This window comes from Heterodontus francisci, chromosome 26, assembly GCF_036365525.1.
Source record: "Heterodontus francisci isolate sHetFra1 chromosome 26, sHetFra1.hap1, whole genome shotgun sequence".
In the NCBI taxonomy this organism is placed as follows: Eukaryota; Metazoa; Chordata; class Chondrichthyes; order Heterodontiformes; family Heterodontidae; genus Heterodontus; species Heterodontus francisci.
This window is the reverse complement of record NC_090396.1, coordinates 52,283,055-52,310,412: the sequence shown is the minus strand read 5'-3', so window position 1 is coordinate 52,310,412 and position 27,358 is coordinate 52,283,055. Positions and strand designations below refer to the sequence as shown.

General features: G+C 44.4%; 1 protein-coding gene across 3 annotated transcripts in view; it reads left to right on the top strand.

The window, feature by feature from the left end:
* The first annotated feature begins 9,378 nt into the window (after positions 1 to 9,378).
* The window catches only part of LOC137384337 (platelet-derived growth factor subunit A-like), a 136,738-nt gene continuing 118,758 nt past the window's right edge, over positions 9,379 to 27,358 (top strand). For all 3 annotated transcript variants that reach the window (XM_068058220.1, XM_068058218.1, XM_068058219.1), the window contains exon 1: positions 9,379 to 9,573. In XM_068058220.1, coding sequence (XP_067914321.1) covers positions 9,481 to 9,573 — 93 coding nt within the window. In that variant the 5' untranslated portion in view covers positions 9,379 to 9,480. The remainder of the gene's footprint in view (positions 9,574 to 27,358) is intronic.

Sequence of the window (27,358 nt, the reverse complement as noted above, 5' to 3'; positions counted from 1 at the left end):
GAGTGGATAATGTCATATTTTTCCACATTATATTCCACTTGCCATGTTCTTACCCACTCATTTAGCCTGTCTGAAACCCCTTGAAGCCTCTTTGCATCCTCCTCACAAGTCACACTCCCACCTAGTTTTGTGTCGTCAGTAAACTTGGAAATATTACATTTGGTCCTCACATCCAAATCATTGATATAGATTTTGAATAGCTGCGGCCCAAGCACTGATCCTTGCAGTACCCCACTCTCCACAGCCTGCCAATCTGCAAATTATCCGTTTATTCCTCTCTCTTTTCTGTCCATTAACCAATTTTCAATCCATGCCATAATATTTCTCTCAATCCCATGTGCTCTAATTTTGCTTACTAACCTCTTGTGTGGGATCTTATCAAAAATCTTCTGAAAATCCAATATATCACATCCACTGGTTCCCCCTTATCTATTCTGTTAGTTATATCCTCAAAAAACTCCAACAGGTTTGTCAAAGATGGTTTCCTTTTCATAAATCCATGTTGACTCTACCCATGGCCGATCGTACCCCAGTCCTCACTTCCCCCCCACCCTACTCTCCGGCTGCTCGCTCCCTGCTTCCACCCCCCCACCCCCCTCCCTCCAGCTGCTTCCCTCCTCTACATTATTTTCTACAAAGTGACTCCTGGCAATGCAGAGTATGCACGGAGTGATCACGGACATCATCAGTGTGTGCGAACATTTGCCAGCTTGCCAGTATGAATGCGCACAAGTGCGTGCATGACGTCACCACGCAATGACGTCCTCACCCCTCAATAGCCGTCTCCATTCACTCGAACAGTGCCCCGCTCCCTCCCACCATCCCTGCTTCAATCACTGCTTCACCCTGCTCGACTGCTCGCTCCCCGCCATGCCGCTGCCTTCCCTCAGCCACTCGCTCCCCCTGCCCACTTTCCCCCATTCAGCTACTCGCTCCCGCCCTACTGGCCGCTCTCCCCCCTTGGCTCCTTGCTTCAGGCCTTTACGCTTTCTCCCCCTCCCCCCTCCTCCCCACCAGCCATTTCCCCCCCTCAGCCGCTCACTCCAGACCTCACCATTGCTCCCCCAACCCCGTCCCTCGGCCGATTGTTCCCCGCTCCTCACTTCCTGTTTCCCGCACCCCACCCCGCCACCCTGCTCTCCAGCTGTTGGCTCCCTGCTTTCCCCCCCCCCCCTCCTGCCGCTAGCTCCAGGCCGTGCCACTTCCTTCCTCTCAACCACTCGTTCATCTATCACCCCGTCACCCCCTTGTGGCCCGTCTTGCTTCTTCGGGTGGCACTGCAGAGAACGATCGAACATAGGAGCAAGTGGCTGAGAGGAGGGAAGCGGCTGGAGGGAGGGGGGGGGTGGAAGCAGAGAGCGAGCGGCCGGAGAGTAGGGTGGGGGGGAAGTGAGGACTGGGGTACGATCGGCCAAGGGGAGGGGCGGGGAGCAGTGGCGAAGTCTGGAGTGAGTCTTAAAGGAAGGCAGGGAGGAGCCAGGAGCAAGAAGACGGCACAGGAGGGACAGGCAAAGAGAAGCACAATGGCTGGAGAGAGCGGGGGACTGTTGGGGGTGGGATGTAGGCGGTGATGGCAGCCATTGAGGGGATTTTTGGGTTGAATTTGTTTTTTGTGATAAATTGAACAGCGCCATCTTTAATCCTGGCAGCTGCCTGAACATGGCAGATAGTGATGTTTCAGTGGAAGAGGCTGCATTTGCTCATGTGCTAGTACTGCACCACCTAGAGGTTGTGTTGTCAGAAAATGCCATCTATTTTCTCAGTGTCCAGTTAACACAACCTTTATAATAGATTCTAGCATTTTTCCTACTACTGATGTCTAGCTAACAAGTCTGTATTTCCCTGTTATCTCTCTCCCTCCTTTCCTAAATAGTGAGGTCACATTTGCTACCTTCCAATCTTCAGGAGCCACGCCAGAATCTATAGAATTTTGGAAGATGATCAACAATGCATCCTTTATCTCTACAACCGCCTGCTTCAACACTCTGTGATATCGATCATCAGGTCCAGGAGATTTATCAACTTTGTCACATTAATTTCTCCAGTACTACTTTTTTACTAATACTAAACTTCTCTTGTTAGCCATGGTCTTATCACTTTTCCTGCTGGGTTTTTGTGCCTCAAAGGAATGTAAATTTCTTGTAAACCATGATTTAATTCTTTAAATGCTAGCCATTGTCTGTCTACCATCATACATTCTAATGTTTCCCAATCTACCACAGTCAACTTGCCCCTCATACCTTCGTAGTTTCCTTTGTTTAGATTTAAGACCCTAGTTTCAGATTGAACTGCATCACTTTCAAATTTAAAGTAAAAATCATTAATATTATGAAATATTATGGCCACTCTTCCCTCAAGGTTCCTTTACAATGAGATTATTAATTAGCCCTTTCTCATTGCACAATGCCAGATCTAAAATAGCCCGTTCTCTAGCTATAAAAGCAAAATACTGCAGATGCTGGAAATCTGAAATAAAAACAAGAAATGCTGGAAATACTCAGGTCTGGCAGCAGCTGTGGAGAGAGAAGCAGAGTTAACGTTTCAGGACAGTGACCCTTCATCAGAACTGGCAAATGTTAGAAATGTAATAGGTTTTAAGCAAATAAAGCGGGAGTGAGGCAAGAGATAAGAAAAGGGAAGGTGTTGATAGGACAGTGGGTCACAGAGAATAACTGACCAGAAGATCATGGAGAAAAGGCAAACAGTATGTTAATGGTGTGCTGAAAGACAAAGCATCAGTGCAGAGAGGGTGTTAATTGACAGAAAAATGAACAGCTCTGGCCCAAAGCACAAACATGAAAAAAAAGTAGGTAGGCACATGGTAAAAAAAATGAATGATGAAACAAACTAAAATAAAATAAACAAATAAAAAATAATAAAGAAAAAATAACTAAAAATAAAAAGGGGGGCCCATCATGCTCTGAAATTATTGAATTCAATGTTCAGTCCAGCAGGCTGTAGCGTGCCTAATCGGTAAATGACATGCTGTTCCTCAAGCTTGCGTTGATGTTCACTGGAACATTGCACCAAGCCCAGGACAGATATGTGGGCATGAGAGCAGGGGGTGTGTTGAAATGCCAAGCAACCGGAAGCTCAGGGTCTTGCTTTCGGACAGAACGGAGGTGTTCCACAAAGTGATCACCCAATCTGCATTTGCTCTCCACTATGTAGAGGAGACCACATTATGAGCAGTGAATACAGAATACTAAATTGAAAGAAATACAAGTAAATCACTCCTTCACCTGAAAGGAATGTTTGGGGCCTTAGATAGTGAGGAGGGAGGAGGTAAAAGGGCAGGTGTTACACCTCCTGCGAGTGCATGGGACGGTGCTGTGGGAAGGGGATGAGGTGTTGGGGGTAATGGAGGAGTGGACCAGGGTTTCGCGGAGGGATTGGTCCCTTTGGAATGCTGACAGAGGAAGGGAAGATGCGTTTGGTAGTGGTATCATGCTGGACGTGGCGGAAATGGCGCAGGATGATCATTTGGATATGGAGGCTGGTGGGGTGGAAAGTGAGCACAAGGGGAACCCTGTCACAGTTCTGGGAGGGAGGGGAAGGGGTGAGGGTGGAGGTGCGGGAAATGGGCCAGACACGGTCAAAGGCCCTGTCAACCACAGTGGGTTGAGGAAAAAGGAAGACATATCAGATGCATGAGATGGAGAAACTGGGAGAATGGAATGGAGTCCTTACAGGAGGCAGGATGTGAAGTGCAGTCGAGGTAGCGAGTCGGTGGGCTTATAATGAATATTAGTGGACAGCCTATCCCCAGAGATGGAGATGGAGATAGAGAAGTCAAGGAAGGGAAGGGGAAGTGTCGGAGATAGACCATGTAAAGGTGAGGGGAGGGTGGAAATTGGAAGCAAAGTTGATAAAGTTTTCCAGTTCGGGGCAGGAGCAGGAAATGCCACTGACAGTCATCAATGTACCAGAAATAGAGTTGGGAGAGGGAGCCTGAGTAGGACTGGAACAAGGAATGTTCGACATATCCCACAAAAAGATAGACATAACTAGGACCTATGCGGGTACCCACAGCAGCACCGTTTACTTAAAGGAAGTGAGTGGAGTTGAAGGAGAAGTTGTTCAATGTGAGAACAAGTTCAGCCAGGCGGAGGAGGGTGGTGGTGGATGGGGACTGGTTGGGCCTCTGTTCAAGGAAGAAGCGGAGAGCCCTCAAACCACCCTGGTGGGGGATGGAGGTGTAGAGAGAGTGGATGTCCATGGTGAAGAGGAGGCGGTTGGGACCAGGAAACTGGAAATTGTCAAAATGACGTAGGGCATCAGAAGAGTCACAGATCTAGGTGGGAAGAGACTGAACTAGGGGAGAAAAGATAGTCAAGATAGGAAGAAATAAATTCAGTGGGGCAGGAACAGGCTGAAGCAATGGCTCCGCCAGGACAGTCCTGTTTGTGGATTTTAGGAAGGAGGTAGAAACGGGCTGTCCGGGTTGCGGGACTATGAGGCTGGAAGCTGTAGAGGGAAGATCTCTAGAGGAGATGAGGTCAGTGACAGTCCTGAGGACAGTAGCTTGATGTTTGGTGGTGGGGTCATGGTCCAGAGGGAAGTAGGAAGAAGTGGCTGAGAATTGGCGCTGAACCTCTGCAAGGTAGAGGTCAGTGCATCAGACAGCAACAACACCACTCTTGTTTGCAGGTTTGATGACAATGTCAGGGTTTGACCTGAGAGAACGGAGTGCAGCAAGTTCAGAGGGGGACAGGTTAGAGTGAGCGAGGGGGCCAGAGAAATTGAGAGGGCTGATGTCTCGCCGACAATTTTCAATGAAAAGATCAAGAGCAGGAATGAGGTCAGAGGGAGGGGTCCAGGTGGAGGGAGAATGCTGGAGGTGGGTGAATGGGTCTGCTGGTCGGGGGGAGGACTCCTGATCAAAGTAGTGAGCCCAAAGGCGATGGAAGAAGAGATCAACTTCATGCTGAGCGTGAAATTCATTGAAGTTCTGCGGGGGTAACGGGATAAAACTGAGACCTTTGTTGAGTACAGAATGTTCAGCGTCAGAGAGGGGAAGGTCAGAGGGTATAGTGAATACACGGCAAGGGGTCAGATCAGAAGGGGTGGGGTCAGAGGGAAGTGAAGGGGCAGAAGGATCTGAAGGGGCATTATCCCCATCAGATGCTGGAGCTTGCGTTCCTTAATACCTGAAAGGAAGGAAAAATAGTTTTTTGTTAATACGTCAGATAAGACGAAGGATGAAATGAAACTGCGGAGTAGAACAGCTTTGAGATAAGGTGAGGCGGTGCTTCTGGAGAGAGAGGTCCAGTGTGCACATGTGGCAGTGCATGGCACTGAGAGTGGATCTCAGGATGCGGTGAGAACAGCAGTCTGAGGAACGTTGTATTTCTCAGAGATACCTGTAATCTTGCGTGGATTCAAAACATGAAGTATGAAACTTCAGTTGGAATCCACGTGGAATAAGTAGGGGCAGGAGACAGTCATTGAGGAAGGGAATGTGGCTGTGCAAATGAGTTTTGGTCGACACTTTATCAAACACGAGGAGGGAATTAGAAAGCAATGAAGGTGAACAAGGTAAAAGAGACAAACGAAAATCCCATTGGAGAGAAGAACCGAACTTCTTCGAGGTAAGCATTCCTGGAAGAGAAGTGGCAGTGAATTAAACACTAAAATAAAAGCAAAGTACTGCAGATGCTGGAAATCTGAAATTAAAACAAGAAATGCTGGAAATACTCAGCAGGTCTGGCAGCATCTGTGGAGAGAGAAGCAGAGTTAATGTTTCAGGTCAGTGAGCCTTCATCAGAACTGGCAAATGTTAGAAATGTAATAGGTTTTAAGCAAATAAAGCAGGGTGGGGCAAGAGATAATAAAAGGCAAGGTGTTGATAGGACAGAGTGTCACAGAGAATAACTGACCAGAAGATCATGGAGCAAAGGCAAATGGTATGTTAATGGTGTACTAAAAGACAAAGCATTAGTGTAGAGAGGGTGTTAATTGACAGAAAAATGAACAGCTCTGGCCCAAAGCACAAACATGTAGAAAAACAATGGGTAGGCACATGGTAAAAAAAAAATGAATGATGAAACAAACTAAAATAAAATAAACAAATAAAAAATAGAAACATAGAAAATAGGGGCAGGAATAGGCCATTCGGCCCTTCGAGCCTGCTCCGCCATTCATTATGATCATGGCTGATCATCCAACTCAGTAACCTGTTCCCGTTTTCCCCCCATATCCTTTGATCCCTTTTGCCCTAAGAGCTATATCTAACTCCTTCCTGAAAACATAAAGTTTTGGCCTCCACTGCTTTCTGTGGTAGCGAATTCCAGAGGTTCACCATTCTCTGGGTGAAGTAATTTCTCCTCATCTCAGTCCTGAATGGTTTACCCCGTATCCTTAGACTATGACCCCTGGTTCTGGACTCCCCCACCATCGGGAACATCCTTCCTGCATCAACCCTGTTAGAATTTTATAGGTTTCTATGAGATCCCCCCTCACTCCTCTGAACTCCAGCAAACATAATCCTAACCGACTCAATCTCTCCTCGTACGTCAGTCCCGCCATCCCAGGAATCAGTCTGGTAAATATTCGCTGCACTCCCTCTGTAGCAAGAACATCCTTCCTCAGATGAGGAGACCAAAACTGCACACAATATTCCAGGTGTGGCCTCACCAAGCCCTCTATAATTGCAGCAAGACATCCCTGCACGTGTACTCAAATCCTCGCTATGAAGGCCAACATACTATTTGTCTTTTTTACCGCCTGTTGCACCTGCATGCTTACCTTGTGTACGAGAACACCCAGGTTTCGTTGCATATTCCCCTCTCTCAGTTTATAGTCGTTCAGATAATCTGCCTTCCTGTTTTTGCTACCAAAGTGGATAACCTCACATTTATCCACATTATACTGCATTACCCTTGTTACATGCACCTCTAATTTCCTGATTTATACCATGCCCAACATTACCACTACTGTTAGGTGACCTATAAATGACTCTTACCAATGTTTGCTGCCCCTTGCTGTTTCTTAGCTCTACCCAAACTGATTCTACATCTTGATCTTTTGATCTAAGATCCTCTCTCACTGATGTACTGAACTCATCCTTTATTAACAGCACTACCCCACCACCTTTTCCTTTTTGCCTATCCTTTCTAAATGTGGAGTAACCTTGAACATTCAGTTCCCAGCCTTGGTCATCTGCAACCATGTCTCCATAATAGCAATTAGATCATACCTGTTTACTTCTATTTGTGCTGTCAATTCATCTACCTTGTTGTGAATGCTGTGTGCATTCAGATAGAGTGCCTTTAATTGTGTCTTTTTATTATTTTCGCAATCTCTAACCTTATCTACTGGTGCACTCTTAAGTTTGTACACCCTGTCCCTTCCTGCCGTACTCCGATTATCATTACCCTTATTGTTACCTTGCTCTCTTGCCTTCTCCTCCCTCTTTAAATTATCACATCTTCTCTCACCCCCACTATTTAGTTTAAAGCCCACTCTACCACCCTAATTATATGATTCACCAGAAATCAGGTCCCAGAACGGTTCAGGTGAAGACTGTTCCACATTCCCCAGTGCTGGTGCCAGTGCCCCATGAATCGAAACCCATTTCTTCCACACCAATCTTTGAATCACGCATTTACCCCTCTAATCTTATTTACCCTATGCCAATTTGCTTGTGGATCAGGTAATAATCCAGAGGTTCTGCTTTTTAGTTTAGGCCCTAGCTGCTCATACTTCCTATGCAGCACCTCTTTCCTAGTCCTATCTAAGTTGTTGCTTCTGTTTATCACACTAAGAAAATGTGTTGCTATGTGCATAACTGTCATTATCTTTTTTAATTTTATTCTTGAAATGTGGGAGTAGTGTGGGACTGGAGTCACATTTAGCTCATTACCAGATTTATTCAGTTTTACTGGCTCTGAGTAAAATTGTGAACTCATGACCTTCTAGGTTACTAGTCTAGTATCATAATGCCTAGGTTACTATACACTCTTCCCTATGTATGACTCTTTATATTCAGATGTCGATGTTCTTACTTTTCTATCTTTTCATTTCTTTTTGAACGGGATGTGATTGATGTCTTAGAGTCTTACACCACAGAAGAAGCCCATTTGCTCCTGAGTGCCCATTTGAAAGAGCTATCCAGTTAGTACCACTCCTCCGCTCTTTCTCCATACCCCTGCAAATGTTTCCATTTGAAGTATATATCAAATTTCCTTTTGAAAGTTACTATTGAATTTGCTTCCACGACCCTTACTGACAGAAGTGATTATAACTTGCTGGGGAATACAAAGTTCTCTTCATGTCCCCTCTGGTTCTTTTGCCAATTATCTTAAATTCATGTCCTTTGATCACCAACCCTCCTGCTAATGGAAACAGTTTTGTGTGCACTTCATCTGACTTTACTCATGCCCCCTCACTATAATTCTGTTTTCATGTATCTTGCACGTAATTGGTTCAACACACGCATTTACTTAAGCACTTTTGCTGTTGTGGCATAACTTAACAGTTGCTGGCCCTGATTATACATCACAGCTGAACTATGCTGAGTGCTAAAAGTGGACAAGAATGGTTAAATAACAGGTTTTATTTTGCGAGAGTAACATTTGTAATTAAACCAAATCTTTTATTTATATGAATTTTATTAGAAAATATTGCATAGACAGCACAATATTGAGTCCTGTCAGGCTTCACTGAAGCAGTTTTGCTGCCAAACCCTGCCTTTTTAGCTCTTTTTTTCCTTCCATGCTTTTTCTGAAGATGTTGACTGACATTGGGTACAGTTCCCCAAATGGCACCAGCCCTTTGGCGCTCATTTTCATGTCACAACATAGATTCCATGTGGCAAAATATGCATGGTGGGGAGGGAGGAGGGGTGTGTGCGTTATGTCGCAAGTATCCAAATATGCTCGCCTGTGATCTTCCCCACTGACCCTGCCTGAGTTGTGGAGGTCTGTTAATTATAACGGGTAAACAATTAGGAATGGGAACTCCTCCCCCCTCTCTCTCTCTAGCCCAGAGATGCCAAGACCAATTGTGGCATCCCAGTAGCTGCAAGATGCTGGCCTGTATTGCTTAGTGCTACGTCGGGTGGTGCCTTTATCCACTGCGCCATCAAGAGAGCTACATAAATCCTCCTCTTAAATTTTAAAAATGTAGCTTCAAAAAACATTTTTTAAAAATTGATCTAAGAATCAATTTAGCAATGTAAGTTTTGATCAGAACAATTCTCTGATTTTTCACTAAGTACTATCTGTTATAAGCAAATGAGTAAAAATGCATTTGTTTTTAAAACTGAATACGTTGAGCAATGCAAGTTGGCAGTTTAAGAGTTAAAAGGGGAAGTGTTCACTAATGAATTCCACTGGGTTTTTGTGGGCGTGGGTTTAGTGTGGGAGCAGTATGTAAGGATCTCATTTACAAACATTGCTGGGCTGCCCAGAAAAAAGGGACTAAATACCTGTAATTATCTAGACTATAATTCAGTTCTTCCCCACATACTTACAGTAAATGGATCTTTTGCAGAAAACAACTGAAAGCAACATGAAATCTCAGCTCCTTGTTTTCTTATCTCTCTTCTGTTTCTGGACAGTCATCTCTGAGGTAATAGATAATATTTTGAGACCTAACCGTGTAATGTCTTAGAATCTTTGCTTGCATGTCTCAGCACCTACCCTTATTTGGGTTTACATACAGGACTGCTAATTGTTGCACAACTCTTAAGTATAGTTGGATCTACAGTATATTCAATTCTGATAGAAGCAAATTACTTGCAATGTCCTGCTCTATTCAAATTATAGTCAGTCATGTTGCATGCAAATACAGTTATGTGCAATTTTCTAATCCATCTGCACGATAGAACACTGTCGATATGCTTTGTTGCTTGTGATGCAGACTGCTTGATGTCTGATTTGTTTTTAATCAAATAATAGACGGCCAGGTTTGAATTGCATGCTTGTATGTGGTGTTGGGTTTGTTTATGGTCAGCATGTGGGCAAATCGTGAAGCTGAGAGTATGTGTGTGATCCCAAGATCAACAAGTGACGATGGGTATCTACCTTTGTCTCTTTTCATTTGTAAAAGGCAATCTAACATTAAGGCGTATTTCACTACACGGGTGCATAGGCCCTTAGTCGAGAACAACTGTGCACAAAGCAAAAGAAATAAAGACTTGCAGTTATATATAGCATCTTTCACCACCACAGGACTTCCCAAAGCACTTTACAGCCAATGAGATATTTTTGAAGTGTAGTCATTTTGGTAATGTAAGTGCATGGATTTGGAAAATAGTGTTCATGGTTTACAAAAGAAATTGAAATATATGAGAATATAACTTCCAAAAAATATAGAAATGCAAAGTATATTGTGCTTTGAGCCTTGATGTTTCACCTTTAGGGTAAAGAGATGGAGAATGTGAGTTGCTTGCTTATATGCTGGTATTATGCTGTGTGCAGTAATTCATATTAAGAAAATATAACCCATGTCTAAAGAATGTTGTTAATACTGATGCTGATCACAGATGCCAGAAAAGAATTGTGGTCCTGTACAATGAATAATGTATGGTGGAGTAATAACACAGTACTAGGATAAAAGAATGATTTTATAACGTAGACAAAAACAATACTGGATAGGGAAGCTGGATTGATTATGACTCACTGGAGAAATAACATAATGTTACGGTGTGGGGGAACTACATTCAAATTTCATCCTCCGTTAACATTCATGTTTCATTTAGATAGTGAATGACTAATATTGGCTGAGCCTTCCGGTGCAGCATGGAATGGAGGTGAGATGTGGCACCGAAAGCATAAAAAGGAAATTGACAGATCTACTTCTGATCGCATCTCCACATTGTTGTCTGGCTAGGATGCCAAAGATAATGGGCCAGAATTTGCTCTCAGCAGTGGACAAGCGATCCCAGCCATTCAATGCACTTACCCACAGACTTTTTTTTTATTGAGGTTTGCACTGGGAATTGCTGTAAATTATGGAGCCGTAAAGCACAGTGCCTGCTAGAGAGCATCTGGGACCTGTGAAAAATAGGGAACACAACAATGTATTTCCTTAACCAATCAGATTGAAGAATCGCGAATGAGCAATACAGAATCTGAACCAGGAATTATCAGTTAGAATAGTGTCATCTGTGGCTCAGTGGGTTGCACTCTCTCTTCTGAATTACAAGGTTTTGGGTTCAAGTCCCACTCTAGGACCTGAGTACAGAAATCCAAGTTGACACTTTAGTGCAGCACTGAGGGAGTAAAAGATCCCATGGCACCATTTGAAGAGGAGGGGTGTTATTGCTGGTCCTAGCCAATATTTATCTCTCAATCAGCATCACCAAAAACAGATTAGCTAGTCATTATTACATTACTGTTTGTGGGAGCTTGCTGTGCACATATTAGCTGCTGTGTTTCCTAGACTACAACAGTGACTACACTTCAAAAGCGTGCTCTAGCCAGAGTCCCAAAGGGCCATAGGCATCTCTCCCCATTAGAAAGAGACAGTTGGTGATGTATAGCTTGAGGGTCACCACTCCACAAGCGTGGGCAAGGCAAGGAGACAGGCCTCCATGAACTATCACAGCCGGTACAGGGATTTAAACCACACTGTTGGCATCTTTCTACATTTCATGCTAGCCATCCAGCCAAATGAGCTAACCGACACTCTGCTCCATTAGTTGCCCACTTCTCTTATTTCCGTCTCAATCCTAATGAACCATTCTAAACCACAAGCTTACATAGCTTTAGAAAATCTATTTGATGGAGTAGAAAATATTGTGAGGAAAATATGGATCTACTCCAGTTTTTTTCAATATCGGCACCCTTAACAGCATTAAAATGATATCAGGAATCTTTAGTTTATTTCTGTATTTAAAGTAAATCAAGCTTTGAAGTATTAAAGATGTTGACAGTTATCCAATCATGTTGCATGCTTTCTTTACTATGGACATGTTTTGAGCAATTTTAAACTGTTGAAAGATCATTGTTGCAATAATGTTAATGACTTTTAATTTCCACCCAAAGTGGGCCAAGTAAGTCTCTCTGGCTGATGTTCCATATGAAATTATTTCATAGGCTTAGTCTATTTTAAGTTATTCTTGCAGTAACCACCACATCTCCATAGAGCAAGGTCTTTAGGTATACTGACTAAAATGATGGCCGGAATTTTACCTTTGAAAAATGGGACTCCCCGAGGCGTCGGAGACGTAAAATGGCAGTTGATGACATCGGGTCGATGTCATGACACACAAACGCCATTTTACGGTGGTCGCATGGCGGGCGAGATCTAGGTGCCGCTTGCCATTCGCTTACAATCAATTAAAGGGCTATTGAGGTCATTTTACATCGGCTGTCAGATTTCACGGCTGTAAAACGAGTCGAGGGGCGTCTCAGGAACCCGGCAGGTTTAAAAGATTGGCAGGCAATGTATCTTGGAGGGAGTTGGAGGTACTGTTTTGTTGGTTCTGTGTTAATTGTTATTTCTTTGTGTGACTTTAAAGTTTGTGGTAGTTTCAGCTTGTTCAGCAGGGTTCATCTGAGTGTTATTCACTCCTGATCGGGCCCCAGCAGTATTGATTGCTTGGGTGAAAGTGAGGGGGTTGTGTGTGCCTGTCCTTACAGCAGTCTGGTAGTACCTGGAGTAATTGCACCTGTGAAACACAGCAGCAATGGGAATTGTGCACTCTGGAGGCGGCTCATCTAATGAGGAAGACTACGCCCCAAGGAGGGACAGGAGGACAACTGGACAGGGGAACCTGCAATCTGCTGGCCCAGTGCAGCCTCGTAATGGGGGAGTGGGAGAAGGTGGCAGAGTGGCCCGTGTGCAACCACCTGTCAGGAGATGAGCCTACCCAGCAGGCAGGATCTACCGCCCATGTTTGAGCTATCTACAACTGTCAGAGCGCCAGTGTCGAAGAGGACTGTGGCTGTCAAGGGAGACTGTCATATCACTGTGAGAGATGCTGGCAGCGGAGGTTGCTTCAAACTGCGTGGGTGGCCATCCAATGCTGGTCACACTGAAGGTAACAGTAGCGCTGAATTTCTATGCATCAGGCTTGTTCCAGGCTTCATCGGCAGACGTGCGGAGTCTCACAAGCATCAGCGCATCACTGCATAAAGGTTGTAACTGATGCCATGTTCAGGCATGCCAACCGTTTCATCAAGATGGACACCGCCAGTCAGGCCAAGAGAGCCAGAGGCTTCTGCATCATTGCTGGAATCCCCATGGTCCAGGGCATAATGGACAGCACTCGTGGCCATTAGAGCACTTGCAGGTCAGTCGGGGGGCTTCATTAATCGCAAGGGGTTCCGCTCAATGAATGCTCAGTTTGTCTATGACTGTCATAAGGGAAACATGTAGGTACGTGCATGCTACCTTGGAAGCATCATGGTGCTTTCATTCTCCAGAACTTCCAGGTGCCAGCATTATTCAGCCCTCCTGAACGCCTGCGAGGATGGATAATTGGCGTCAGGGGTTATCGCTGAAGACGTGGCCGATGACACTGTTGAGGAACCCAAGGAATGAGGCGGAGGAACATTGCAATGAGAGCCAGGTGGCCACCAGAGTGACCATAGAACAGACTATTGGTCTTCTCAAAATGAGATTTAGGTGTCTCGATCGCTCAGGTGGAGTCCTGCAGTACTCTCCAGGAAGGGTTTCTAGAATTATCATCTTCTATGCCTTACATAACCTGGCGATGGAGAGGGGAGAGGCCCTGAAGGATGATCAAGGTCAGCACGAGGCTTCCTCAGATGAGGATGGTGATATGGATGAGCAAGAGGGGCCGCAGCCACCTGAACAGCGGGGAGAAGGAGCTGGAGGTCAGGTGGAGTTGAGTGCAAGGGAGACCCGGGAGGCTCTAATACTCAGATGTTTCTCCTGAACAGAGTCTCATCAACCATAAACTGACATGGCAGTCTGAGAGGAGGCATTAACAGGAGCTAGAAGTGCAGAGGCACTCACCTTCAGGGGGAAATCTGATGTGAACCGGGCCACCTTTCCGTCAAACACCACCCAGCCCAAATGTGTCACCTCTCAAATATTCCTTCTCATGCAGAGCAACCATATCGCCTATAACATCAACAATGACCTGTGACATGTAAAAATGCCAAGAAAAATGTAATAACTTCTAATGCGTTTATACGGGCACCAGTGACTCAGGAGTGCTGTTAGTGTGATTTTTTGAAATGTTTGCGAGTGCTCGTGCGTGTGGACGATCCCTCGCCGCCAGCCACACCAGAGACAGGTGGCTGATCAGGTTGCCGCTTTGCTCTGGATCACTTTGGTGAGCGTCCTCTTCCTGCCCGAGGCTGTGCGGGCCACGACATCTCAAGGTGACCCTGAGAAGTCTCAGGAACACCCTCTGACACCCTGGGGGTATGCGGTGCTGATGTCACTGGCAGAGGGGACAAGGAGCTGCAGGATGCATCAGGAGAGCCCTGAGAAGAGCTCCCATATGATATCTACTGCTGTCCCCATGCCCTCTCGAGGCTCAATTGGTCCTCAGTGCTAACCTCAGAGAGATGAGCAGCTTCAAACTGTCGCCAGAGCATTAGAATCCGAGCTCTAATGCTCTGATCCAAGGAGGCTGCTCTCTCTCTGTGAGGTTGTGCATTGCATCCAGGATTGGGCCCTCCACTGCAGCCGCAAATCTGTCAATGGAGGAGGCCAGATGGACAAATGACAGAGAATGTGTGACACTCAGGCCCTGGATGGACATCTCCAAAGTCTGAGTCATAGCGTGCAAAGTCTCTGGTAACTCTGCCAGATCTCCACGTACCGCACACTGCACCTGAAGCATCTCCCCACCAAATCGATGTCAGCAGAGGCTCGTCATTAGTTTGTGGCTCTGCACTGGCCTGGCCTCCCACAGTCCTCTGATTGTCAGAGGCCTCGGCTGGTACTGCCTCTGGCAGCTGGTCCAGCAATTGTGTGGTGCTGACACCAGGTTGTGACCATGAATCCGAGGAGACACGCATCCCAACTGAGGTGACTGTCTCTGAGCTGGCGCTTGGTGCGGGGCGAGGATGTGACGCTGCACCCTCTGAGATCCACTCCTCACCCTCAGAGGTGGATGGATGAGCCCTGGAGACACTTCTTGGCTGCTGCTGTGTTTCACCTGCAGGAAAAATCAGAATGATCAGTACTCCTGACTGGAGGACATGTTATTGACTGCATTGTGTACACATCTGTGTGATTTCACATTTGAGAGCACCCTTCAGTGCCTGAGACAATCGCTGTACCACACGCACCCCCCTCCCCCACCCCCTCGCCAACTCTCCTCTCTCTGGGGAACTCACTTTCCTGGCCAGGTGCACCCGCCTTGCCATCAGTTATAGCCCGTCCTCCGTCCTCGCCTGCTAGCGTCAATGCATCCTCCTCCAGTCTGCTCAAATATGCCAGGTTGGCCATGTTGCCACTGGTCCAGGACCTCTCTTTGGCATTATGTGCCCTCTTCTCCTGTGTATATACAAAGGATTAGTTAAGACATAACACTAGGAAGATCACGCACTCACCCCTTGGGCTGAGTGCTGCATCTCAAACCAATGCCAGTGAAGTGCACGGATGGGACACATCTGGACCACTGTGTGTCACAGATATGCCCATTATATGGCCTAAGGCATAGCTGCAGCCAATCACTGACTGTCGATGGCTTCGACCTTGCAGCATCAGCACCTGTTGACCCTCCTGTGTTACATAAAAGGTGAGATGACTGTGGAATTCCCCTTACCCGGGCAGAGGGCAGAAGGTCATTGACCAGCTTGTGGCACTGGAGCCATGTCCTCCGAACTACTCCGTGGCTGCTGACGTCCTCCGCTGTCTCCAGTTACGCCGCCTTTGTGACTTCGGAAGGCCTCCTTCCGTCGGACGGGATTAGTACCTCCCGCCTTGCCTCAGCCGCCTGGAGGAGGACATGTAAGGAGTCCTCTGAGAAGCGGGGGATCATGCTGCAACTTCTCCCTTCCATTTCTGCAATGAGTTTCTGGTGGATCTCTGATTTTTCTCAAAGTGTTGACTTGGTGGGCACTTTCAGTCCTCCTAGAGGCCTTTCAACCTCAAACCCTTGTTTTTCCCTCACAGATGTGCTGTGTCTCCTCTCAGCGTCCTCCTTGCTCAAGGTAAGCCTCTCAGGGCCACAGAGATTGCTGAAAGCTTTTTTAAAGGGCTTTCAGCAAACCTTTCTGGTTCTCGCCTCACCCCCGCCGGCGCTCAGCCTCCCTCCCGCCCGCGTGCGCCCTTTTCATTCGGAAATAGACTGCGGGGCCAATAATTGGGTGCCCCGCGCGTGATACTGGTGGCAGCCAGGCAGGGAGCGGGAGCCATTCTTCACCCGCTTCCGCCTCATCGGTCTCTGAGCCGCCGACAACGGTAAAATTCCGGCCGATGTTACAGAGGAACATTGTTAAACAGATGGAATTTTTCCATATATAATAGCTAAATTGCTCTCAATTAGAGTAATTACCATCTCAGAGCTTCTTCCCTAACCCATCAAGCAGATGTTGAAATTTTGATTATACCACAAACCAAATAAATGTTTTTGAAAATCGAAAATATTATTGCACATGGTCCAGTGCCTGAGCTGCCAAATCACAGTTCAATTGTGAAATGGAAACCATGTCCAGATTCTATGTTACTGTGCAATGTACACGAGCTTAGTTTCCGGAGATTGTAACACTTGGAGTCCTCCGACCTATGATTTTATAGGAAAACATGAACCATATCTGTATTCTATTTTCTATTGAAATGTTATGCTAGTTACCATAATTCCAATTGCTTACTTTCTTTCCTGTACAGTTCTCCAGGCCTTGTTTTAAAAAAAAACTGTTTCTTCTTAATTTTCCATAAGAAAGATGAATCGATGAAGGAAATATCAACTTAATGCTGATTGGTTCTTCCAGTGCCGGCCTAGGTGTAATATTGTTAAAAATTTGAGGCAAAGACGGTTTAAAAAGTACTGTTATAGACTTCCGAAGGACAGTAATGCCTTTAATTCTAGCGCAGTCCTTGATGACACTAACACTGAGGGCAGGGCTTCTGGTATTTAGTTTTTGTATTTCAGAAACAAGTACATTCACTTCTGATAATTTGTAGTGCTAATTCCCGCAGCTAATGTTCTTGTTGCTTAGGAGCATCACAACACATGTTGCATGCACCTAAACATACTCCCACACAGGACATGTGAATGTGCGCCAACAGATGATGGAATTCACCTAAGTATCTCTCTGGCTGCTAAGCAGGTAACAAACTTAATATGCTGAAGAATACTAGATTCCATGTGGATTATCTCTAAGCTTTCCTTTATTAATAGACAGAACAATGTTCTTGGATTGCCTATGTTCATTTTGTGTACATGTATCTATTTTGTTCTCTTTTTCCCTCTATCAATTCAATATGCATATTTTCTCCATTTCTGTTTTATGTATACTGTCATGCAGGCCCCCACCTGCCAAGAATGAGGCACATATATTTCGCCACATGAATATTGATTTTTAAACTGTTACTGGAGTAAAGAAAGAACTTGCTTTTAAAAAAAAACACCAGACCCTTGACTGAAAAGGCATTTGCACAGTAACAGACACTGCTTAGAATGGACAAAGGGGCCACTCCCTGCTCCAATTTAATCCACAATGGACTTTTGATTACCAGACGTTGAAGGTGGAGAAGCTAGCATTCCAGGTTAACTGCTAAAATGACCGAATACACAAACAGACGTGGTCAGACCAATTTAGGCACGTGACTAACTGGCTGGTGGACATTTTTGAAATTGAACTTACCACAAGAATTTGAACACAGAAGGCTGTTTGCTGTTGGACTGGAAAAGACCTCTCGTGGCTGGCTTCCGCCGCCTCTCTCCTGTCTGCTCTCATCTTGTTCTCACCAGCTTCAGAATCCATTGAAGACATATGAACCCCGAGAGAGAAAATTCTCCAACAGTGAACAAGGTTTAAGAATAATACTGGACCCCAACGAAAAGCAAGATTTGCCTACAAACTAGGACTACAGTGAGCTCGAAGGACAGTAACAAAAACCTCTCTTCAGAGATTACCTCAAACCTCTCCACTATTTTTCTTCTCTTTTCTGTCTCTATTTGCATGTGCAATCGCGTATGCTTGCTAGCATGGGGCGCAGTGTGTATCCGGAGGCGTTAATCAAATTAGAGTTTAAATTTTAATAAATTTCACTTTTCTTCTTTAAACCTAAGAAGGCCTGTTGGTGCTCATTTATTTGCCTTATAATTGGAAAATGGTGAACAAGGATTCACCAAGGGGGAGCTCAAAACACAGTGTGTTTAAAAATTACATCCTGTTACAATAAGACCAGGTGAAGGCTGAAAGAGACCCCGAGACACCTTTCTCGCCTGGTCGTAACAATACTTTAAATACAATATTCGTCATTTTCCTGTAACATTGCATGGCAGAGCCTGTGCAACCTTTACCCTTGCTGTCCTCAGTAACCTTGGATGCATCCTATCCAGACCAGGTGACTTTTCTACTTTGAGACTGCCAACCTTTTAAGTACCTGCAGGTGCAGCCGGTGATAAGGAAGGAAATGGAATTTTGGCATTTATTGCTAAAGGAATAGAGTATAAAAGTAGGGAAGTGTTGCTGCAATTGTACAAGGCATTAGTGAGACCACACCTGGAGTATTGCGTACAGTTTTGGTCCCCTTACTTGAGGGATGTAGTTGCATTGGGGGCAGTTCAGAGGAGGTTCAATAGATTGATTCTAGAGATGAGGGGTTTGTCTTATGAAGAGAGATTGAGCAATTTAGGCCTTTACTCTCTGGAGTTTAGAAGAAGGAGAGGAGATCTAATTGAGGTATATAAGATGATTAAGGGATTGACAAAGTAGACGTAGAGAGGATGTTTCCTCTGGTGGGCAATCTCGAACAAGAGGTCATAGTTTTAGGACAAGGGGTAGCAGATTTAAAACAGAGATGAGGAGAAATTACTTCTCTCAAAGGGTCATGGGTCTGTGGAATTCACTACTCCAGAGTGAGGTGGATGCCGGGACATTGAGTAAATTTAAGGAGGAGATAGACAGATTTTTAATTAGTAATGGGTTGAATGGTTATGGAGAACGGGCAGGAAAGTGAAGTTCAGGCCGAGATGAGATCAGCCATGATCGTATTGAGTGGTGGAGCAGGCTTGCGGGGCTGAATTGCCTACTCCTGTTCCTAGTTCTAATGTTATGTTGTCTATTTTTATCCTGTCTAATATTGCTACTGCCTCCTCCTGCACTGCTACATTGGCAACATCCTCTTCTCTAGTGAACACAGATGCAAAGTACTCATTTAGTACTTCAACCATGCCTTCCACAAGAATATCTCCTTTGCCCTTATTCCTTTTTATAGCTCTCCTCTATACTTTCTATATTCATCTTGGTTCTAAACTGTACGATGAACCTTACAACCTTACATTTATCTTTTTAACCTTCATATCTTTAATCATCCAGGGAACTCTAGCTTTGGATGCCCTTCCTTTCCCCCTCATGTAAATGTTTCTATTCTGTACCCAAACCATCTCCCCTTTGAAGGCCTCCCATTGCTCAATTACGGTTTTGCCTACCAATTTTTAATTCCAATCTGCCTCGGCTAGATCTCTTTTCAACTCGTGGAATTAGCCTTCCTCTGATTAAATATTTTTATGCTTGATTTTTCCTTGTCCTTTCCCATAACTATTCTAAACCTGAGGTCATGATTGTGGTTCCCCAAGTGCTTTCCCACTGAATCATGCTCCACTTGCCTCATTCATTCCCCAGAACTAGATCCAGTAGTGCTTCCTCCTTCATGGGACTGGAAATGCACTGAAGAAGAAAGTTCTTTTATACACATTTCAGGAATCCCCTCACTGCCCCACTTAGCCCTTTGCACTCTTACTATCACAATCTATATTAGAATAATTGAGGTCCCCAATATCACTACTCTTTAATTCTTGCTTTATTCTGTAATTTGCCTGCAAATTTGCTCTTGTAGCTCCTTCCTATTATTTGGTGGCCTATAGTATGCACTATAATGTATACATGGGAATTTATAATGGAAGTATGTGCAATCATAAGATTTTTTATTGCAGAACCTGTGGAATCAAGGAATCAGGAGAGTTCAGGCACTTTCTAGAATTTTTATATATTTTGTCTGATACCAGAAAGTGAATTGATTAGCTTATCTTGCAAGTATGTTGGTGATAGCTGAACTGTTATCATGGTAAAAGATACATGATTTCATGAGAAATTACTTCAACTTCGAAACATTTAAAGTTTCTTGAAGAATTTATTGTTTTGATTTCATTATAACTTATACAGGAAAATCACATTTGCTGGAATGTGGCCTTTAAAAATAGTTTTGGACCAAAGTTAATTTCAGTTTTGTGGGACTGTGGTTTGGCTGAATTGTTTGGGCAGAGAAAGAAAGAGTTGCAGAAATACTGACTGTAGCTTTCCTATTTCTTCGCAACACTTTCTGTTCTTCTAACTTCATACTATTCTTGTGTCCTACTGTGTTGTTTCAAACTGTTCTTTTATGTGGAACTTTGCCTCTGTTTCTCTCAAACTTTTACTTCATCTCTCTTACTTGCTGTCTGTTCCTCTGTAACTCTATTATCTTGCCTACTAATTTTGCTCAGTTACCAATATGCATATTTTCTTTTTTTAATGTATTTTCTCTATAACCCTCAATTGTTGGCATCACAGCTGTGCTTTGTGAGAATTACATAGAATTTAGAACACAGAAACAGGCCATTTGGCCCAACTGGTCTATGCTGGTGTTTAGGCTCCACACCAGCCTCCTACCATCCTACTTCATCTCACCCTTTAGCATATTTCTTTCTCCCTCATTTACTTATCTCGCCTCCTCTTAAATACATCTATGTTATTTAACTCAACTACTTCATGTGGTGCAAGTTCCACATTCTAACCACTCTCTGGGTAAAGATGTATCTCCTGAATTCTTTATTGGATTTATTAGTGACTATCTTATATTTATGACTCTTCGATTTGGTTTTCCCCACAAGTGGAAACATATTCTCTATGTCTACCCTATCAAACCCCTACATAATTCTAAAGACCTCTTTTTGGTCACCTTCTATTTTCCAGAGCAACAAGCTCCTAATAGTTATAAAAAGTAAAAGGAAAAAACTGTGTTCAGTAGACAAGTAGACAAGTTCTGCAGTGTTACAAAAGTACAACATTTCCTGATCTCAATTCCAGAACCCAGGACAATGCAATCTTCCAATTTTCTATCTCTCTTCCGCTCTCCCCATCTCCCAGGGTTCACGCATTTCTGTACAGTAGTTTCCAAACAGCAATGTACTATGGCAAAGAAAAGAAAACAAATTGCAGTAAGATTTAAATGGCTTTAATAAAAGCAGAAAGTGCTGGAAATACTCAGCGGGCCTGGCAGCATCTGTGGAGAGAGATGCACCGATGCTGCCAGACCTGCTGAGTATTTCCAGCACTTTCTGTTTTTATTTCAGATTTCCAGCATCCGCAGTATTTTGCTTTTATATAAATTGCTTTGTTTTGTCATCTTTTTGAAAGTGTCTGGGTTGTTAAAAATCACCTACAGCTCACTGATAGCCTCCTTTAATAATACTCAATATGAGCAACAATGTAGCAAATGATAATTGGAGGAGCACCATCATTTACTTATTTTATTTTATTTATTTATTTAGAGATACAGCACTGAAACAGGCCCTTCGGCCCACCGAGTCTGTGCTGACCAACAACCCCCCATTTATACTAATCCTACATTAATCCCATATTCCCTACCACACCCCCACCATTCTCCTACCACCTACCTACGCTAGGGGCAATTTACAATGGCCAATTTATCTATTAACCTGCAAGTCTTTGGCTGTGGGAGGAAACTGGAGCAGCCGGCGGAAACCCACGCAGTCACAGGGAGAACTTGCAAACTCCACACAGGCCATACCCAGAACTGAACCGTGGTCGATGGAGCTGTGAGGCTCCGGTGCTAACCACTGCGCCGCTTTTAAACCTATTATATTTTATGTTTGTTTAACCTATGTCTCTGTATACTTTGTCCCCTTTGTTTTGGATTTGTACCCTTATGAGACTTGATGTCACTGCAGTTTGTGTGCTCCGTAGTAACACTTGCTGAGTCAGGGAACTGCAGAAGAGATTCTAGTTATGCTGCACACTTCTCCCTCACCTCTTCAGTGTCATGGCTAAGACAAGACACACCTTGTTGATCTCTGCACTTAGAATGTGTCGTTTGGTTTGCTGCCTCAGCAATACAGTTTTTGCCTTTAAAATCCAAAAGTAGTCAAAGTGTCAATACATAAGTAAAGAAAATGACTTGGTGCAACAAATGGGTGAAGAGCATCATCAGACAAGTATACAAGCTATTTCTCTTTTTAATAAATGCACAAATCTCTGTTTTTTCTGTTGAGGGGAGGTGCGGCGAGATGCTCTCTGCTTCACATTAGCTGCAGCCTAGAGATTGAATGAGTGTTCTTGTTTCCTGTCTGAACCAGCTGATAGGAGGAATGTATGAGTGATCCAGGGATGACTCTTCCACTAGTTATCCCCCCTCCCACTTCCATGATGTCGACTTGGTGCCTCCCACATGGTCGTGGCTGAGAGTGGGAACTCAGTAACATGGAGATAAAACCTTATTCTCACTACCTGATGGCGTAATGTGTTGGTTCCTCTGTACTTTAACTAATTTTAAAGTTGATGTAATGATTGGTGGGATTATGTAATGCATTAAAATGAGTTATTTAGGGCAATTTAAACATTAAGAGTATTTTAATTGCCCAGACAACTGGTAGGTCACTGAAATTGCAGCTTAGTGCATTAATTTGGCTATTATTTAATATCCTAATCTACATTCTAGAATTTTGCCAAGCCAAAGCAGTCCATTCCACATAAAATGTTAAGTTGGCAGCCTGGCAACAAGTCCTGTATCATAGCATGGTAAGCTTGAAGGTCATCCCCATAATCATGCACTCAGAGTTCCTTATTTTGGCTGGGCTTCCAGGGAGGCATGCCGCTTCCTCAGGCAGAACAAGAGAGATCGGAACCAATTCTCACACTTCTTAACAGTTTGCCTCAAGGGCTGGTTTGTCAGAAACTTGGGAGCAGCTTGTCCTGCTGTCCACCTGCTGTCTTTGTCAGAGAACAATGCACACTGTTTGGAAGGGGGAATTACAAAAAGAGAGGAAAATTACTTTAGGGTTAACCATTTTAAGGTTCCACATACATGGACCCTAGGAAACTAGCAGTACCTGACTTTGTAGTGAAATACATCCCTTGAGAAGCCAGGCATCTGCTGGGATAATCATTTTCAGGGAGTCTTTACCTGTCTGTGTTCTTTGACAAAATTCAATTCCTGGTACCTCCTTTCAGGACAAATCTCATCACCTACCTCCTCCTGCTGCTCCTGCAGGTGATTGGCAAGAAATGCCCAATCCCTTGAAGCAGCAGCAACTGAAGGTAGGAGCTAGGAGTGACTCTGGAAGGAGGGATGGATAGCTGGATGTGGTGCTAAAGGGAAAGATGTTACTACTAGAACTAATGGGCAGGGGTTGAGAGATAGCTCATCTTTGTAAATAGGGCCAAGAGGGAAAAGTGGGAGTGGGTGCCTTTGTAAACCTGGAAATGGCAGGGAGACTGTGACCGGGATTTAACTATAGGCAGACGGGAGCTGGCCACCAACTGAAAAGTCGGTGGCGAACCTGTTTCCACCTCACCTAGGGATCTGACCTGTATTTTGGGGGTGCCCTCGCTTCTGTTGTTCTGAGGCGGGACTTCCTGCTTGAGGTAGGAAGTCCCGCATAATGGAGCTGCCAGCCAATCAGCGCGAGAGGTGGCCACTGCTGGGACTACAGCCCAGCTAGAAGTAAAGATGACGGGGAGCCTGTAAATTTTGATTTCCTCGCCAGGGGTAATCGGTCGGGCCCTGGCGAGGCAAGGGTGGGAGGGTTTGTGGGGTGTTGGGGTGGTTGGGGTAGCGGGGACAGCCCTCCATCGGGCACTGGACCCGATCATGAGGGCCCCCGCCCCCCCGGGATGTTCAAGAGCCGCCTGCCGCGTGGAGGCGGGCGAAGGCCCTTAAGTGGCCACTTAAGGCCTTGATTGGCCTGGGGTGGGCGGGCCATTTTTTGCTGCCGCCGCCCTGCATAAAGTAGCGGTGGAGGCAGGAGTGGGTCAGGAAGGGCTCCTGGAGCCTCCCGCTCCATTTTGCACCACCCACAGCAGCCCCCCCCCATCCCCCGCCACTATCCCGCTCTTTGGGGTGGCGTAAAATTCAGCCCTGTGTATTTATAAATTGAGAGGGCAGCTTAGATGGGGAGAGAATGTCTCCATGAAATGGATGGGGGGGGGGGGGGGAGATTTCGACTATATTGGGGAATGGGGTTAGAATAGAGTCCCACTGTGAGCTAGGGGCAGAAGTTACAAGAAGAGATTGTCTGTGGCTGTGAGACTTGGAAAAAAAAAAGAGTAACATTGCAACTCTGAAGAAGGGTCACTGACCCGAAACGTTAACTCTGCTTCTCTTTCCACAGATACTGCCAGACCTGCTGAGTGGTTCCAGCATTTCTTGTTTTTATTTGTAACATTGTTACTGCCGTCCTGGCTAAGCTCAATAAATGTTCTTTATCTGATGAATGTTACCTCCTATGGTCAATTCCCAGCTTTGACACATTTTGCCTACTTTTTGTGCACACGTATACTTTAACAAACAAATATGATCGTATCTGTCAAAAGGGGCAATGCAATCGGTCTTCCTGGCAGAAAGTTGCAAAACTTTCCCTCCTATTAAAAGTTGGGCAGGACATGTTAGGGCAGATTGTAGGTGGTCTGTGAAAGGAGTGGGCGTGATGAACTCCTTGTTCTGTGAATTCTTATTCCAAAAATTGCAGTCAATGGTATAATATTTGTTGGAATTAATTATTTCATCAGTTTATAATTGCCAGTGTTTCTTCATCTTTCTGAATACAGGATTTGTAGCCGAACTGAGAACTAGAAACATTCACATTCAACATTGGGAAGGGGCTGTCCTGCCTATAGTTGCCTTAGTATCTTGCACCTGGATCCCTTAATCCACTCCAGCCAACTGTTATATTACACAAACCCTCAGTATGGCACTAAACTGCGGTTGTTGTGTTCGTTTCCATGACTTCCTTTGATGATGATCACGTTGCACTCGTACTTTAGCTTCTGTAATATTTCTTCTCTACACCCATGCCTCCAGCATCGCAATTTTCTTGTCTTTGTCGAAGATCACTTGGAGTTAAGATTTTTAACCAAACATTTATGTGAAGCCTGTCCAGTAGAACCTTGAGTGGTAATTTGGAGAAACAAAATGTGCACAAAGCATCCTTTCTGTACCCTTTACCTGTGCTGTTTTGTCTGTTTTAGAGATTTGAATATGTCAGAAGATTGGATAGAATATAAACAAACAGCAAAGAATGACTAAAAGATTAATAAGGAGGGAAAAATTAGAGTACAAGAGAAAACTAGCTAGGAATATAAAAATAGATAGTAAGAGTCTCTATAGATGTTTAAAGAAAAGTGAGCGTTGGTCCCATAGAAAGTGAGTCTGGGGAATTAATAATGGAAAATAAGGAGATGGCAGATGAATTGAACAGGGTATTTTCCATCATTCCTCACTATAGAGGATACAAGTAACATTCCAGAAATAGCTGTAAATCAGGAAATGGAAGGGAGAGAGGAAATCAAGAAAATTACAATCACCAGGGAAGTGGTACTGAGCAAATTGTGGGAGCTGCAGGCTGACAAGTCCCCGGGTGCTGATGGACTTCATCCTAGTGTCTTAAAAGAAGTGGCTAATGAGATAGTTGATGCTTTGGTTTTAATTTTCCAAAATTCCCTAGATTCAGGGAAGGTTCCATTAGACTGGAAGATAGCCAATGTAACTCCTTCATTCAAAAAGTGAGGGAGACAGAAAGCAGGAAACTACAGGCCAGTTAGCTTAACATCTGTCACAAGGAAATCATAAGAAGTGATTATTAATGACGTTATAGCAGGGCACTTAGAAAAATTGAAGGTAGTCAGGCAAAGTTAACGTGGTTTTGTGAAAGGGAAATCATGTCTAACCAATTTATTGGAGTTCTTTGAAGAAGTAACATGTGCTGTGGATAAATGGGGGACTGGTGGATGTACTGTACTTAGATTTCCAGAAGGCATTTGATAAGGTGCCACATCAAAGGTTATTGCGGGAAATAAAAGCTCATGGTGTAGGGGGCAACATATTGGCATGGATAGAAGATTGGCTAGCTAACAGGAAAAAGAGAGTGGGCATAAATGGGTCATTTTCTAGTTGGAAAGATGTAATGAGTGGTGTGCTGCAGGGATCAGTGCTGGGGCCTCAACTTTTTACAGTTTATATAAATGACTTGGATGAAGGGACCGAAAGTACAGTTGCTAAATCTGCTGTTGACACAAAGATAGGAAGGAAAGTAAGTTGTGAAGAGGCTACAAAGGGATATAGATAGGTTAAGTGAGTGGGCAAAGATCTGACAAATGGAGTATGATGTGGGAAAATGTGAAATTGTCCATTTTAGCAGGAAGAATAAAAAAGAAGCATATCATCCAAATGGTGAGAAATCGCAGAGCTCTGAGATGCAGAGGGATCTGGGTGTCCCTAGAACATGAATTGCAAAAGGTCAGTATGCAGGTACAGCAAGTAATTAAGAAAACTAACAGAATGTTATCATTTATTGTGAGGGGAATTGAATACAAAAATAAGGAGGTTATGCTACGGTTATGCAGGGCATTGGTGAGACCACATCTGGAGTACTATGTACAGTATTGGTCTCCTTATTTAAGGAAGGACATAAATGCGTTGGAAGCAGTTCAGAGAAGGTTTACTAGACTACCATCTGAAATGGGTGGGTTGTCTTATGGGGAAAGGTTGGACAGGCTAGGCTTGTATTCACTGGAGTTTAGAAGAGTAAGAGGCGACTTGATTGAAACATATACGATCCTGAGGGGTCTTGACAGGTTGGATGTGGAAAGGATGTTTCCCCTTGTGGGAGAATCTAGAACTAGGGATCACTCTTTAAAAATAAGGGGTCGCCCATTTAAGACAGATGAGGAGAAATTTTTTCTCTGAGGGTCGTGAGTCTTTGGAACTCTCTTCCTCAAAAGGCTGTGGAAGCAGAGTCTTTGAATATTTTTAAGGTTGATGGTTTCTTGATCAGCAAGGGGTTGAAAGGTTATCGGGGGTAGGCGAGAATGTGGAGTTGAGGTTACAATCAGATCAGCCATGATCTTGTTGAATGGTGGAGCAGGCTCGAGGGGCCAAGTGGCCTACTCCTGCTCCTAATTCATATGTTCGTATGTTCTCACAGCAATGAAATACCACTGGTAAATTTCTGTTTGTGCACTCTGAGCATTCAGTT